Raw genomic sequence first — 13192 nt, forward strand, 5'->3', positions numbered from 1 at the left:
ACCTTTCTCCCTCCTCTATATGACATCCTTTTATATATTTGAACATGGCTAACATATCGCCCCTTAACCTTCTCTTCTCCAGGCTAAACATACCCAGCTCCCTAAGCCGTTCCTCATAAGGCATCGTTTCCAGGCCTTTGACCATTTTGGTTGCCCTCTTCTGGACACGTTCCAGCTTTTCAGTATTCTTCTTGAACTGTGGTGCCCAGAACTGGACACAGTACTCCAGGTGAGGTCTGACCAGAGCAGAATACAGTGGTACTATTACAGTACTTCCCTTGATCTAGAGGCTATACTCCTATTGATGCAGCCCAGAATTGCATTGGCTTTTTTAGCTGCTGCATCACACTGTTGACTCATGTCAAGTTTGTGGTCTACCAAGACTCCTAGATCCTTTTCACATGTACTGCTCTCCAGCCAGGTGTCACTCATCCTTTCATTTCCCCCCCAAGTGTAGTACTTTACATTTCTCCCTGTTAAAATTCATCTTGTTTGCTTTGGCCCAGTTGTCTAATCTGTTAAGGTCATTTTGAAGTGTGATCCTGTTCTCTGGGGTATTAGTCACCCCTCCCAATTTGGTGTCATCTGCAAACTTGCTCAGGATGCCCTCAAGCCCATCATCCAAGTCATTGATAAAGATGTTGAATAAGACTGGGCCCAAGACAGAACCCTGTGGCACCCCACTTCTCTCCAGGATGAAGAGGAGCCATTTATGAGCACCCTTTGGGTTTGGTCAATCAGCCTTTTACAAATCCACTGAATGGTAGCATTGTCTAGCCCGCATTTTACCAGCTTCTTTACTAGAATATCATGGGGCACCTTGTCAAAGGCCTTGCTGAAATCAAGATAGGCTATATCCACATGAACTTAATCCATTCTGGAAGTCCGTTCTTAAACCAAAACCATTCTTAAACCAAGGCGCGCTTTCCCTAATGAGGTCTCCTGCCGCCGGTGCCCTTCCACAGTTCGGCTTCTGCTCGTAGACCGAGGTAAGGTTCGCAAACCAGAACACTACTTCCCATTTTGAGGAGTTCATAAATCGAATAGTTTGTTAACAGGGCTGTTCTTAAACCAAGGTACCACTGTATTGTAGTTGCTAATGACTCATTGTTAACACCTCACTCGCAGTAGGCCAGTTCTGACTTAATTAGCTCTAACACTTGGCTCAGATACACATTTGATTGATACTAAATACACATGAGTCTGGCTATTTCCTGGCTTTCATACTCCAGACTTAAATTAAAACCTACCACTAGCTTAATTAGGATTTTAGTATGTCTTGCACTCCCAGATTCATAACAAGAATGTGCTTTTAAAAAAAATGAACTGTGTTTCATTTGTTGATGATTGGCACTCTAGATGGCATTTATCTAACCAATCCTCTGCAAAGACTTCCTCCTCCCTCCTCCTCCTCCTATGCATCCCCCCCCAATAAAATAAATTGGGTACAGGCGTCAAGAAAACCCCCTAAACAGCACACATTCCTTTGCTTTTAACAGGACTGAGAAGTGACTTTTGTTTGCTGGATTGTGCCCATGGAGGGGAAAGTTAATGTGATTCTGAAAGAATCATTAAAAGTGCCAAAGCAACATTTCCCCCCCTCCTTGTTTTACTGATGCCTTGTTGCCCTTCTGTTCCTTTTCCCCCTTGCTAGACTGTGTCGGTCTCTGTTTCCGTGCTAACCCTGAGTTGCATCGCCCTGGATCGATGGTATGCAATTTGTCACCCTTTGATGTTTAAAAGCACAGCCAAGCGGGCCAGGAACAGCATTATCATTATCTGGATTGTGTCCTGCATTATAATGATCCCCCAGGCATTTGTCATGGAGTGCAGCCATGTCTTGCCAGCATTAGCCAACAAGACCATCTTATTCACGGTTTGTGATGAACGCTGGGGAGGTGAGTGTTTTTCACCACGGGACTGGAATTGCCCACATGGCCATTATGGAAGGAAAACTATACAGTTAACAAACCCACTGCATGAGCATCTTATCTTCTGAATTATTGGGTATTGGTTGAAACCAGGACATTGCATGATCTTCTCTGGCACTGGCTTTTAGCTGCCTTTAATCTCTAACTGGATATCTTAGGTACAAGGTAGGAGGGAGATATCTGCGGTGTGGAAACAGCAGCGCATAGCTGCCAAGTTTTCCCTTTTCTCACGAGGAAGCCTATTCAGCATAAGGGAAAATCCCTTAAAAAAAAGGGATAACTTGGCAGCTATGCAGCAGCGGGAGCATCAGATTGGTTCCACCACTGCACTCACACAATGCTGACCTCCTCACTGGCTCCGCCCTTCTCTTCTATGTCTCAGTTACCAGAAATGATTTCTGCATTGGGAAACTAGATGAACTGTGCTCCACCCCACTGGGTGTCTGTGTTGGGCCTATATTGTGACTATGTTGATAGCTTATGACTTGAACATGTGAACATAAAAACATGGGATGAGTCTTCTGTTTTCACAGGAACTGGTCAGGTGCCTATGGGAAACATGCAAACACACTCTCTCTCCCAACCACCACCTCGCCTGTGAAATTTCACAGGCCTTTAGATAGCCCAAAATAACCAGAGGTATCACCAGAATAACCAAAGGTAACTGGATACCTTAAGGACTGCCATCTTCCACAAGACCTTGCAAGCTCATGCATTCAGAACAGTTTCAGAAGCACATCAGAAGGTGGCCTACAAATAAAATGATTGATTGTTTGGATGGTCTCTGTGTCTCACTGCCATTAGAAGTCAGGTGAAGATAGGGCCTTTTTGATGGTGGCACTACACCTTTGGAATTCCCTCTCCTAGGAGGTTTGCTTGAGGCCAAGGAGGAACTCTTCTTGGCTCTGACATTTTTGTTTCCCCGGGCCTTTGAGGTTTTGGGGTGTGTGTGTGTTAATTCTGCTGTTCGCTATGCATTTGCTGTGTCTTTTTTGTCTTGCTATTGTTGTGGTTTTAATTTACTTCTGACTGTCGGGGGATTGAATGATTGGATTCTTCAACGGCACACACACAAAAGCTACCTTACATATAGAAAAAGCAGTATGTGAAGGAAAAGATTGAACCCTTTATCCATTTGCTTGGAAGTCAGTCCTGCTGACATCACAGCAACCTCAGCCTCTGAGTCTCCCTTTGCACCTTATTTCCAGATTGGCCAATCCGAGAGGAAGACTTTTCTCCATCCCTGCCAGATGGCGGTGTCAAGCATTCTTTCACTTCCTTGGGAGAATATTAGAATTAATTTGCTTTTCAGGCTTCCAGAGATGAGTTCTGTGAGGAAGCTGAAATGTCTCTACTTTTCTAGTGCCCCATTTTCCAGCTACGATGGCCAACAAGGTTCAGTTGGTGGCAATACTTAGACCAAAGCCAATAATATCTCATAATTTCCTGTTGGGAGCGCATGGGACTGGCAATGGGATCCCAACTCAACAAGGAACACAACCTAGCAAAGAAGGAATTTCCCTTTAGGGGCATGCCCTGATTTGCTTGATCATAGTATCACAAAACAGGGTCTGCAGTTACATGATCAGCATGTAGTAACTGTTGGGTCATGAGTTCAAGGCATTGAGAGCCATTCAGCAATTTCACTCATGTTTTAACACAGCACCCAGCATCTAAGGATTTGGGGTCCTTGATGATGAAACCTTCAGCTGTCCTGCACTCCTACCCATCCTGTCAGTCAGATGTGATAATTGCTACATTGGTGGAATCTTTAGTTCTGCTTAAAGCACTAAGGTCCTTAAGCAATTGTTATGTGAAGTATGTGCCCTGGGTTTTCTTTGAAGTTCTACCTCCAAATGCATCTACACCCTGATTGAGACCACTTCAAAGGAAAAGGCTCGTTCTTCATCCATCTTGATCCATCATCGACTTGTACACAGCCTGGCAGCTTCTACATTTTTCTCTTTTTTTAAAAAAAAGCTAAAGTTGTTAAATTAGAAGCCATAAACCTCCAATGGTTGTTGAAATAAATGCTGCAATTATATTTGCACTATGCTGCCTGAAGGTCACCGTGCAGGCAGGTGGTGGCTCTTTATTAGCTTTCTTGAGTCCTGCCGCTTGAGAGCTCAAATACTTAAGATAATGGTAATTTCCCCTGCAGTAAAATTTCAATTACAGTTCTGGCTCCCTGACACAGCAATGTTTCTTTTCAGACCTAGGCAGTTACTGAACCTTCTTATATATTCTGTGCGCTAAGAGAAAAAAATGACTTCATCTGGTTCATGTGAAAGATACAGATTCACCCAGATAACATCACAGTTGCAGATGCTGGAATTCATGCATATTTATAGAAACCTTGGGAGATTCACACCACTGAAGAAAGCACTTAAAGCAGGACTACCAACCACCCAGTACTTCACTGGTCTGACCACCAGGAGGTAACAGGTACTGGGCTTCAGAAGCCAGTGACCTCCCAATTCTGTCTGGCACCACCCCATAACCTGCTACATGTATTGGCTGGCTTCTTCCACAACCCATCAGATTTGCTGTGGCTCAACCCCTTATATGCCAGATTCCATCCTAGATCCTCACCTCACAGTTCAATACTTTTCCTGACTCCACAAGGTTCTGACCAGGCTGCAAGTGGTGAAGGTAGAGTGGCAGTCCAGTCCAGTGGTAGAGCATCTGCTTTGCATGCAGAAGGTCCTCAGCTCAATCCTCAACATCTCTAGGTAGAGTTGGAAGAGACCTGTCTGCAACCCCAGAAAGCTGCTGCCAGTCAACGTCAACAATACTGTAGATGGACCAATGGAAGGCAGCTTCCTGTGTTCCTAACAATCCTAGTTGGCCTTCTGCCCCTTACCCCAGGAGGCCAACAATTTCTTGAAATCTAAGCTTCGCAACCTTGATTTCAAGGTTGTTCTCCATTGTTTTCTACATCTTCATCTTTTAGCAGGGTATTCAGGCAATTGAGTAACCAATGCCTTTGGATGGCTAGTTTAGTTTAGATGGCTAGATTAGTTTAGCAATCTAGTCAGCTGCAAAGTCAAAGTAATCTATTCTATGCCATGCCACTTCCACTTGCTGTTCCTGACCTCCCAAGACATGAACTCCCTCTTCTTTGGACTTTCATTGTATACTATGAGATAGATAGATAGATAGATAGATGATAGATAGATAGATAGATAGATAGATAGATGATAGATAGATAGATAGATAGATAGATAGATAGATAGATAGATAGATGATGAGAGAGAGAGAGAGTGATGATAGATGATTGATTGATAGATAGATAGATAGATAGATAGATAGATAGATAGATAGATAATATATATTATTTGCATAGCCCAGTTAGGAACCCCATTATGCTAGGGAAATGCCTATTACCTGTTTTCTTGGTACTGAGATTAAATAGTCCTGTAATTAACTCTCAGAATGATGCTCTGCACAGTTCTAAGTAAAAGCTTGTTTCACCTTACTCTGGTCTAGAATCAATCTCTGCACTATGGCTAGCACACACATTTCATTGAATCACCATTCCTGGCTGCTGTGGATCAGCTGTTTTGTTTTAGCAGAGAATTTTAATGGCAATGGGATAATTAAGCTTTCTTATTTAGTTCTATGCACATTTCCAGTTCCCTCATCAGCTGGGAACTAAAATGTGCTGCAATGTTCAATTCAGTTCTGCTTCTCAGTGCAAGTAGAAACTTGCCAATAGCTGTAGCAGCATGTGACTAACAGAAATGAGAAGTAAAAGAGGTTCTCCCCATCATTTGTATGACATTCTTCAATAATTTGTGGTTGACAGAACCAGAAAGGAATTTTACTTACAGCATTGATCAGCTGACAACTGTGAAGCTTCTACCTTTCTCATAGCAAAATAGGTTTTTGTATGTTAGGTGTATTTTACTCTTCTTGCCACAACTCTGGTAGCAGAGGGCATTGGGCAGGATCCACAGCTTATGGGGCACTCCCATAAAGGGTCTTTGGGGTGGTGCTTCAAGGCTGCAGTCCTAACTTAGCACGGCAGCCACTGCTAGGTTACCATTTAGACCCCACAGGAACAGCTCACACTATGGTAGGTCCATAAATGTTTGGCAGTTCCCATATGGTGGCCCCAGCAGATGGGCTTAAAGATGAAGCACTCTTGACCTCTGCTACAGCAACTCTGTACCATAACCAACACAGCTGTCTTGCTCTTTTGCATAATAGCCTTATACAGTGGTACCTCCAGTTACAAACTTAATTCATTCTGGAGGTCCGTTTGTAACCCAAAACCGTTCTTAACATGAGGCGCGCTTTTGCTAATGGCGCCTCCCGCTGCTGCTGCACCACAAGTGTGCAACTTCCACTCGCATCCCGGGGCAAAGTTCGCAACCAGGAGCATCCACTTCTAAGTTAGTGGAGCTCATAACCCGAAGCGTTCATAAAGAGGACGGTATGTAACACAAGGTTCCACTGTACTGCTCAAACATTGATCCCTATCATGACTCAGAAGAGAATTTTCTGACAAACTATTTTTCATTACAGAGATTTAAAGTATCCTCTATTTGCAGTACAATTTAGTGGCCTATATACTAATACATGGCCAAAATGAACAAAAATTTGACATATCAGGGTCCTTATAATCCTCCAGGGTTGGAACATCATTTTCATTTTTCTACCATACTAAGCTGATGTCGCTGCCTGAAAATATAATCCTAGATGAGATTCAGGGAATTTTAAAATTTGGGGAAGGCTGATATACTGCCTTTATGAGACAGTCTAAAACTACCCTAAGTCAGTCAGTTTATTGTGTTTTAGCAAACAGCCAATATACACATAAAAAAACCAAAAACAATAATAGTAGTGATTTGCATTTCTACTCCTTAATCTTTAAAGGATACATCATTTCACATCCCTTCTTTGAAATTTGTAGCATGGATCTTTAGAGCCTTAGCAAGAAATTTAAATTTTCTGAAAGATATGTACTTCTCTAAACAAACATTAAAATACCATAACTAAAACATTAGAATCCGATTTGCTTGTTCACAGAGCAGCAGATTAACAACTGATAAAGAACTAGCTGGTCTAAATCATAGAATCATAGAGTTGGAAGAGACCACAAGGGCCATCCAGTCCAACCCCCTGCCAAGCAGGAAACACCATCAAAGCATTCTTGACATATGGCTGTCAAGCCTCTGCTTAAAGACCTCCAAAGAAGGAGACTCCACCACATTTCTTGGCAGCAAATTCCACTGTCGAACAGCTCTTACTGTCAGGAAGTTCTTCCTAATGTTGAGGTGGAATCACCTTTCTTGTAGTTTGAATCCATTGCTCTGTGTCCGCTTCTCTGGAGCAGCAGAAAACAACCTTTCTCCCTCCTCTATATGACATCCTTTTATATATTTGAACATGACTATCATTTCACCCCATAACCTTCTCTTCTCCAGGCTAAACATACCCAGCTCCATAAGCCGTTCCTCATAAGGCATTGTTTCCAGGCCTTTGACCATTTTGGTTGCCCTCCTCTGGACACATTCCAGCTCGTCAGTATCCTTCTTGAACTGTGGTGCCCAGAACTGGACACAGTACTCCAGGTGAGGTCTGACCAGAGCAGAATACAGTGGTACTATTACTTCCCTTGATCTAGACGCTATACTCCTATTGATGCAGCCCAAAATTGCATTGGCTTTTTAAGCTGCTGCATCACACTGTTGACTCATGTCAAGTTTGTGGTCTACCAGGACTCCTAGATCCTTTTCACATGTACTGCTCTCAAGTCAGGTGTCTCCCATCCTGTATTTGTGCCTTTCAATCCCCCCCCCAAGTGTAGTACTTTACATTTCTCCTTGTTAAAATTCATATTGTTTGCTTTGGCCCAGTTGTCTAATCTGTTAAGGTCATTTTGAAGTGTCCTCTGGGGAATTAGTCACCCCTCCCAATTTGGCCCAAGACAGAACCCTGTGGCACCCCACTAGTCACTACTCTCCAGGATGAAGAGGAGCCATTGATGAGCACCCTTTGGGTTCGGTCAGTCAGCCAGTTACAAATCCACTGAATGGCAGCATTGTCTGGTCCACATTTTACCAGCTTCTTTACAAGAATATCATGGGGCACCTTGTCAAAGGCCTTGCTGAAATCAAGATAGGCTATATCCACAGCATTCCCTTCATCTACCAGACTTGTAATTCTGTCAAAAAATCAAAACCCTATAAAACCTGGTTGAAGCGGTATGTCTTCAATTGAGTCTGAAAAGCCAACAGCATCTTAGATTCTAAGCCAAAAACACCTGCTAGATGAAGAGGGCTTGGTCTGTGTCACAGTTGCCGGAGTGGACTACTTCAGAGTAACGACGCTACGCAGCTCTGCATTTTATTCTTTTATTGGTGCTGCGTATTTACAGTGCTCAAGTCATTGCTATTTACACGGAGCGATGTTGTCAGTCGGTTTCAGAACCTCCTAATGGCTTTTGGCGCGTCTTTCTCCAACACAAAAGCTTTGGCAGACCCATCCTCTTGCCCCTCCTCTTCCTGCGTAATTCTGGAGTTGGGGGGATGGGTCTTCCCCCCTTACTTGCCCCTTCCTGTCCCACCTGGGACCCTGGCTCCTCTACCTTGCCTGAGCCTCGGACACGACTTCCTGCTTCCCCACTGGAATCGGAACTCTCCCTGCTTTCCCCTTTGCTCGGGGACGGGCTTGAACTCAGGAGGGGAGGGACTTCGCGATATCCCCTGTCCCTCACATCCACCCCCCTCCCAAGCTCTCCTTCACCCCTCCCCAGGCCCCCTCCATGTGTCGGTGACGACTGGAAGCCTAAAAACTCGGTGCTCTCCGAGCCCGTTGGTGTGAACACCTCCCCCCAGTCCTGCGAGCCCCCCCCTTCCGCCTGGGAGGACGGGAATCCCAAAAAGTCCGTGGCGTCAGAGCTGGTGGGGGTAAAAATGTTTTGCCAATCTGCTCCTTCCTCTGACTGGGTGGATCTTGGCGACACCCATACCTCATCCTCTGGTTCCTCAAACTCCGCTTCCCAGCGCCATGGGGAGCTGCTCTCCCGTGCCTCCTCCTCCTCCCCCTCCCTTTCCCTGTGCCAGGGCTTGGGTCTGTGGGGAAAGAGGGCGTGAAATTCTTCCACCAAGAATTCCTCCTGTATCTGAGTGGCGGGGACCCATTCATTCTGGGACGGTGGAGCATCCTCCCATGCCATGAGGTACTCCAGGCCCCCCACCCCCCACCTTGAATCCAGGATGGCCGTGGCCTCATTGAGTTGCTCCCTGCCTTCCCTCTCCCCCCCTCCCTCGGGGGTTTGTTCGCTGTCTCGGAGCCTGCTGCTTTCCCTGTACGGCGACAGCAGCGATCTATGAAACACTGGATGCACCCTCATGTCCTCTGGCAGTGCCAGCCTGTATGCCACCGGGTTGACCTGTTGCGTGACCGTGAAGGGGCCCAGCCATTTGGGTGCCAGCTTTTTGCACCTCCCCCTGGTGGGAAGGCCCTCCGAGGACAACCACACCTTGTCCCCCACCCTGATGACCTCCCCTTGTCGCCTGTGGCGATCTGCCCCCTTTTTGTACGCTTCCTTGGCCCTCTCCAAGTGTTCTCTGAGCTGCTGGTGCACCGTCTCCAGTTCCTCTGCCCAATCCTCAGCCTGTGGGCCCTCCTCCTCCTCCTCCCCCTCCCTTTCTGGGAAAGATCTGAGGTCGCGCCCGTAATTGGCCTTAAAGGGCGACACCCCTGTGGAGACGTGCACTGCATTGTTGTAGGCAAATTCTGCTAGTGGCAGGCGATCCACCCAGTCCGTTTGCCGCTGGCTGACGTAGCATCTCAGGTACTGCTGCAGAATGGCGTTGACCCTCTCCGCTTGTCCGTTGGTCTGCGGGTGTCTAGCCGTCGACAAGCTGACCTCCACCTGCAGGAGGTTCATGAGCCGCCGCCAGAACCTGGAAACAAATTGGCGGCCACGATCCGAAATAACCCTTAAAGGTAATCCATGCAGTCTGAAAACGTGATCAACAAACAGTTTGGCTGTCTCTTCTGCCGAGACTGCCCTGGCACACGGTATAAAGTGACACATTTTGGACATGAGGTCCACCACCACCAACACTGCAGTCTTACCCCTGGACGAAGGCAGATCTGTGATGAAGTCCATGGACACCACTTCCCACGGCCTGTGTGGTGTGGCTAAGGGCTCCAGCAACCCTGGTGGCGCTGCTCTGACCACCTTCGCCCGCTGGCAGGTGTTACAGCCCCTTACATAGTCTCGAACATCTTCCCTCACCCCTGGCCACCAGAAGTGTCTCATGACTAGGTGAGTGGTCTTGTCCCTTCCAAAATGCCCCGCTGTTGGGTTGTCGTGCATCTGCTTGAGGACCGTACGTCGAAGCTGGTTGGTGGGTAGGTACAGCGCACCCTTGTAGAAAAGCAGCCCTCTGCGTTCTGCAAAGTCTTTTGCCTGCTCCCTCCCCCCTCTCAGTTCTCTGAAGATGCGGTTGGCAAATTCATCCGCTGCCGTCAGTGCTGTGAGTTCTGCCTCGCTCACCACTGCTGCTCCGCAGGACCATGCCGACGGGGGGAAAATGTGCCTTGGGGCTGGTGGCGCCTCCTCCTCCATGTACTCTGGCTTGCGGGAGAGGGCATCCGCCCTGACATTCTGCTCTCCCGGGATGTAATGTATGGAGAAGTTGAAGTTCGAGAAGAACTCTGCCCACCGTATCTGCCGCTGGTTGAGCACCCTGGCAGTTCTCCAGAACTCCAGGTTCTTGTGGTCTGTGCACACCTGGATGGGGTGCTTGGCGCCCACCAGGAAGTGTCTCCAGTGCTGGAACGCCGCGTGGATCGCAAGAAGTTCCCGATCAAAAACTGTGTAGTTTCGCTCGGGCTGGGTCAACTTCCTGGAGAAGAAGGCACAGGGTCTCCACTCTCTGTTGGCGTCCAGTTGCAACAAAATGGCGCCCACAGCCTTATCCGAAGCATCTGTCTCAATGCGTAGGGGCGCGTCCTGAACCACGTGGAACAGGTTCTGGTCTGAGGCGAACACCCTCTTGAGGCTTTCGAACGCTGCTTGCGCCTCTGGTGTCCACCTGAACTTCTGCTTGCCTCTCAGGCAGTCAGTGATGGGCGCCGTAACTCGAGAGAAGTTCTTGATGAACTTCCTGTAGAAGTTGGCAAAGCCTAGTAGGCGTTGGGCATCTTTGCGCGTCCTGGGGCTGTGCCAGTCCAGGATGGTCTGCACCTTGTCCTTGTCCATCGCTAGCCCCTTGTCTGACAGCTTGTAGCCCAGGAAGTCCACCTCCTTGGTGTGAAACTTGCACTTCTCCAGCTTCACATACAGGTGGTTCTCCTTCAGGCGCTGTAACACCTCCCTGACGTCCTTCACGTGCTGCACTGGGTCGTTGGAGTAAATAAGGATGTCATCCAGAAAGACCAAGCATTTCCTGAAGAGTAGGGACCCCAGGACGTGGTGCATGAAGGCCTGGAAGCATGCTGAGCCCCCTTGCAACCCGAAGGGCATCACCAGATATTCAAAAGAGCCCAGAGGCGTGAACATCGTGGTTTTCCACTCATCGCCCTCCCGGATCCTGATCAAGTTGTACGCCCCCCTTAGGTCTAGCTTGGTGAAAATCTTGCCCCTGCGTGCCGCTGTCAGGAGATCATCCACTCTGGGCATGGGGAAAGCCACTGGCTCTGTCACCGAATTCAGCCGTCTAAAATCCACCACAAGACAGCGCTGTTGCGTGTCCTTCTTGTCCACCCAGAAGACCGGGCTGCCCCCTGCTGCCTTGCTTTCTCTGATGAACCCCCGCTTGAGGTTCTTGTCGATGAAAGCGCGCAGATCCTCCAGTTCCTGGTCTGACATGGCGTACAGCTTGGCTGGGGGTATAGTTGCCCCTGGCACCAGGTTGATCTGGCAGTCAAAAGGCCTGTGTGGGGGCAGGTGGTCGGACTCCGCTTCGCTGAAGACCTCCTGCAGGTCCCAGTATGGTTTGGGTATCGCCTCACCCCCTTTGACGTGCATGGTGGCCACCGTGGCTATCGGAGGCCCCTCCCCTGGTTGGTGCTGCATGCAATGTTCCAGGCAAAAGTCCGATCCAAAAGTGATGCATCTCTGATGCCAACTTATGGAGGGGTCGTGGCGCGCCAACCAGCTCATGCCCAAAACGATTGGGGGGTCTGAGATGGTGGTGACGTTGAATGCCAGTGTCTCTGAGTGCCTTCCAACCGTCATTCTCATGGGGGGGGTTTGATGAGTGATGGCCCCTCCCAGCAGCTCTCTGCCGTCAATGGTTGCCACGTGCAGAGGAAAATCCAGCTGCAGAAGCTGGATCTGGTGCTCTTCTGCAAAGTTCCTCGAGAAGAAGTTCGCTGACGCCCCACTGTCAATTAAGGCGAGGACTGTCAGGGGATAGCCATTTGGGAGCGTGAGCGTCACTTCTAGAACCACTCCTGCTCTGGGAGGGGTGGGCTGGCTCTGCTCCTCTCTGTGCGGGTGGGTGGGCTGGGGCTGTTGTCTGCTGACTGTGCCTGGCTGCCGCCCCTTGTCTCCTGCAGCCAGGCTTTCCCGTTTCCCTGCTGTGGTGCTGCGTCAGTGGGGGAGGGCACAACCGTTCCCGCCTTTCCTTGCCACTCCCTGCGATGTGGGCAGTCTCTGACGAGATGCTGGGGGGAGTTGCAGAGAAAGCAATTCCCACCCCTTCCCTCCTTTCGCCTTGGCGCCGCTGGGGTTTGAAAAGCCCGCGCGCGCGCGCTATCAATCTGCATGGGTTCCTGGTCCTGACTGGCCCCAGGCGTGGCTTGAAAGGGTTGTTGAGGGAGTGGCTTCTCTTGCGACCGTGGGAACCAAGCCCGCTTTGCGCGCGTTGCTTGCTTGTCGCTCCACCTGGATTCCTGCCTCACCCCCACCGCCAGAGCCGCTTTGCTCAGTTGATCCATATTACTGGGCTTTGGACCTCTCGAGAGCTCATCCTTCACCTCCTCATGCAACCCCAAGTAGAACGCCGCTTGCATTGGGGCCGACTGCAGATCCCACCCCAATCTGTGCACCAGCATGGTGAATTTCGCCCAATACGCGCGAACTGTCATATTTCCTTGGCGTAAATTATGAAGTTCCTCCTTAGTCTGGTCCATATGACTATCTGACGAATACATCGTTTTCAAACCTTCTAGAAATAGTTTGACATTCTTCATGCAAGGATTCCTTGTTGCAATTAACGGTCTTAGCCACTCCCTGGCCGCCCCTGTAAGGTGCTCCACAATAAACGCTACTCTGTGCTCATCATCAGGGA

General features: G+C 48.5%; 1 protein-coding gene across 1 annotated transcript in view; it reads left to right on the plus strand.

Annotated features, from left to right (window-relative positions):
- HCRTR2 (hypocretin receptor 2) overlaps window positions 1–13192 on the plus strand; it is a 34847-nt gene that overhangs the window by 14330 nt on the left and 7325 nt on the right. Inside the window, exon 3 of the mRNA XM_035110605.1 lies at window positions 1655–1898. Within this exon, the coding sequence (XP_034966496.1) occupies window positions 1655–1898 (244 nt within the window). The remainder of the gene's footprint in view (window positions 1–1654; window positions 1899–13192) is intronic.

This window comes from Zootoca vivipara, chromosome 3, assembly GCF_963506605.1.
Source record: "Zootoca vivipara chromosome 3, rZooViv1.1, whole genome shotgun sequence".
Taxonomy (NCBI): domain Eukaryota; kingdom Metazoa; phylum Chordata; class Lepidosauria; order Squamata; family Lacertidae; genus Zootoca; species Zootoca vivipara.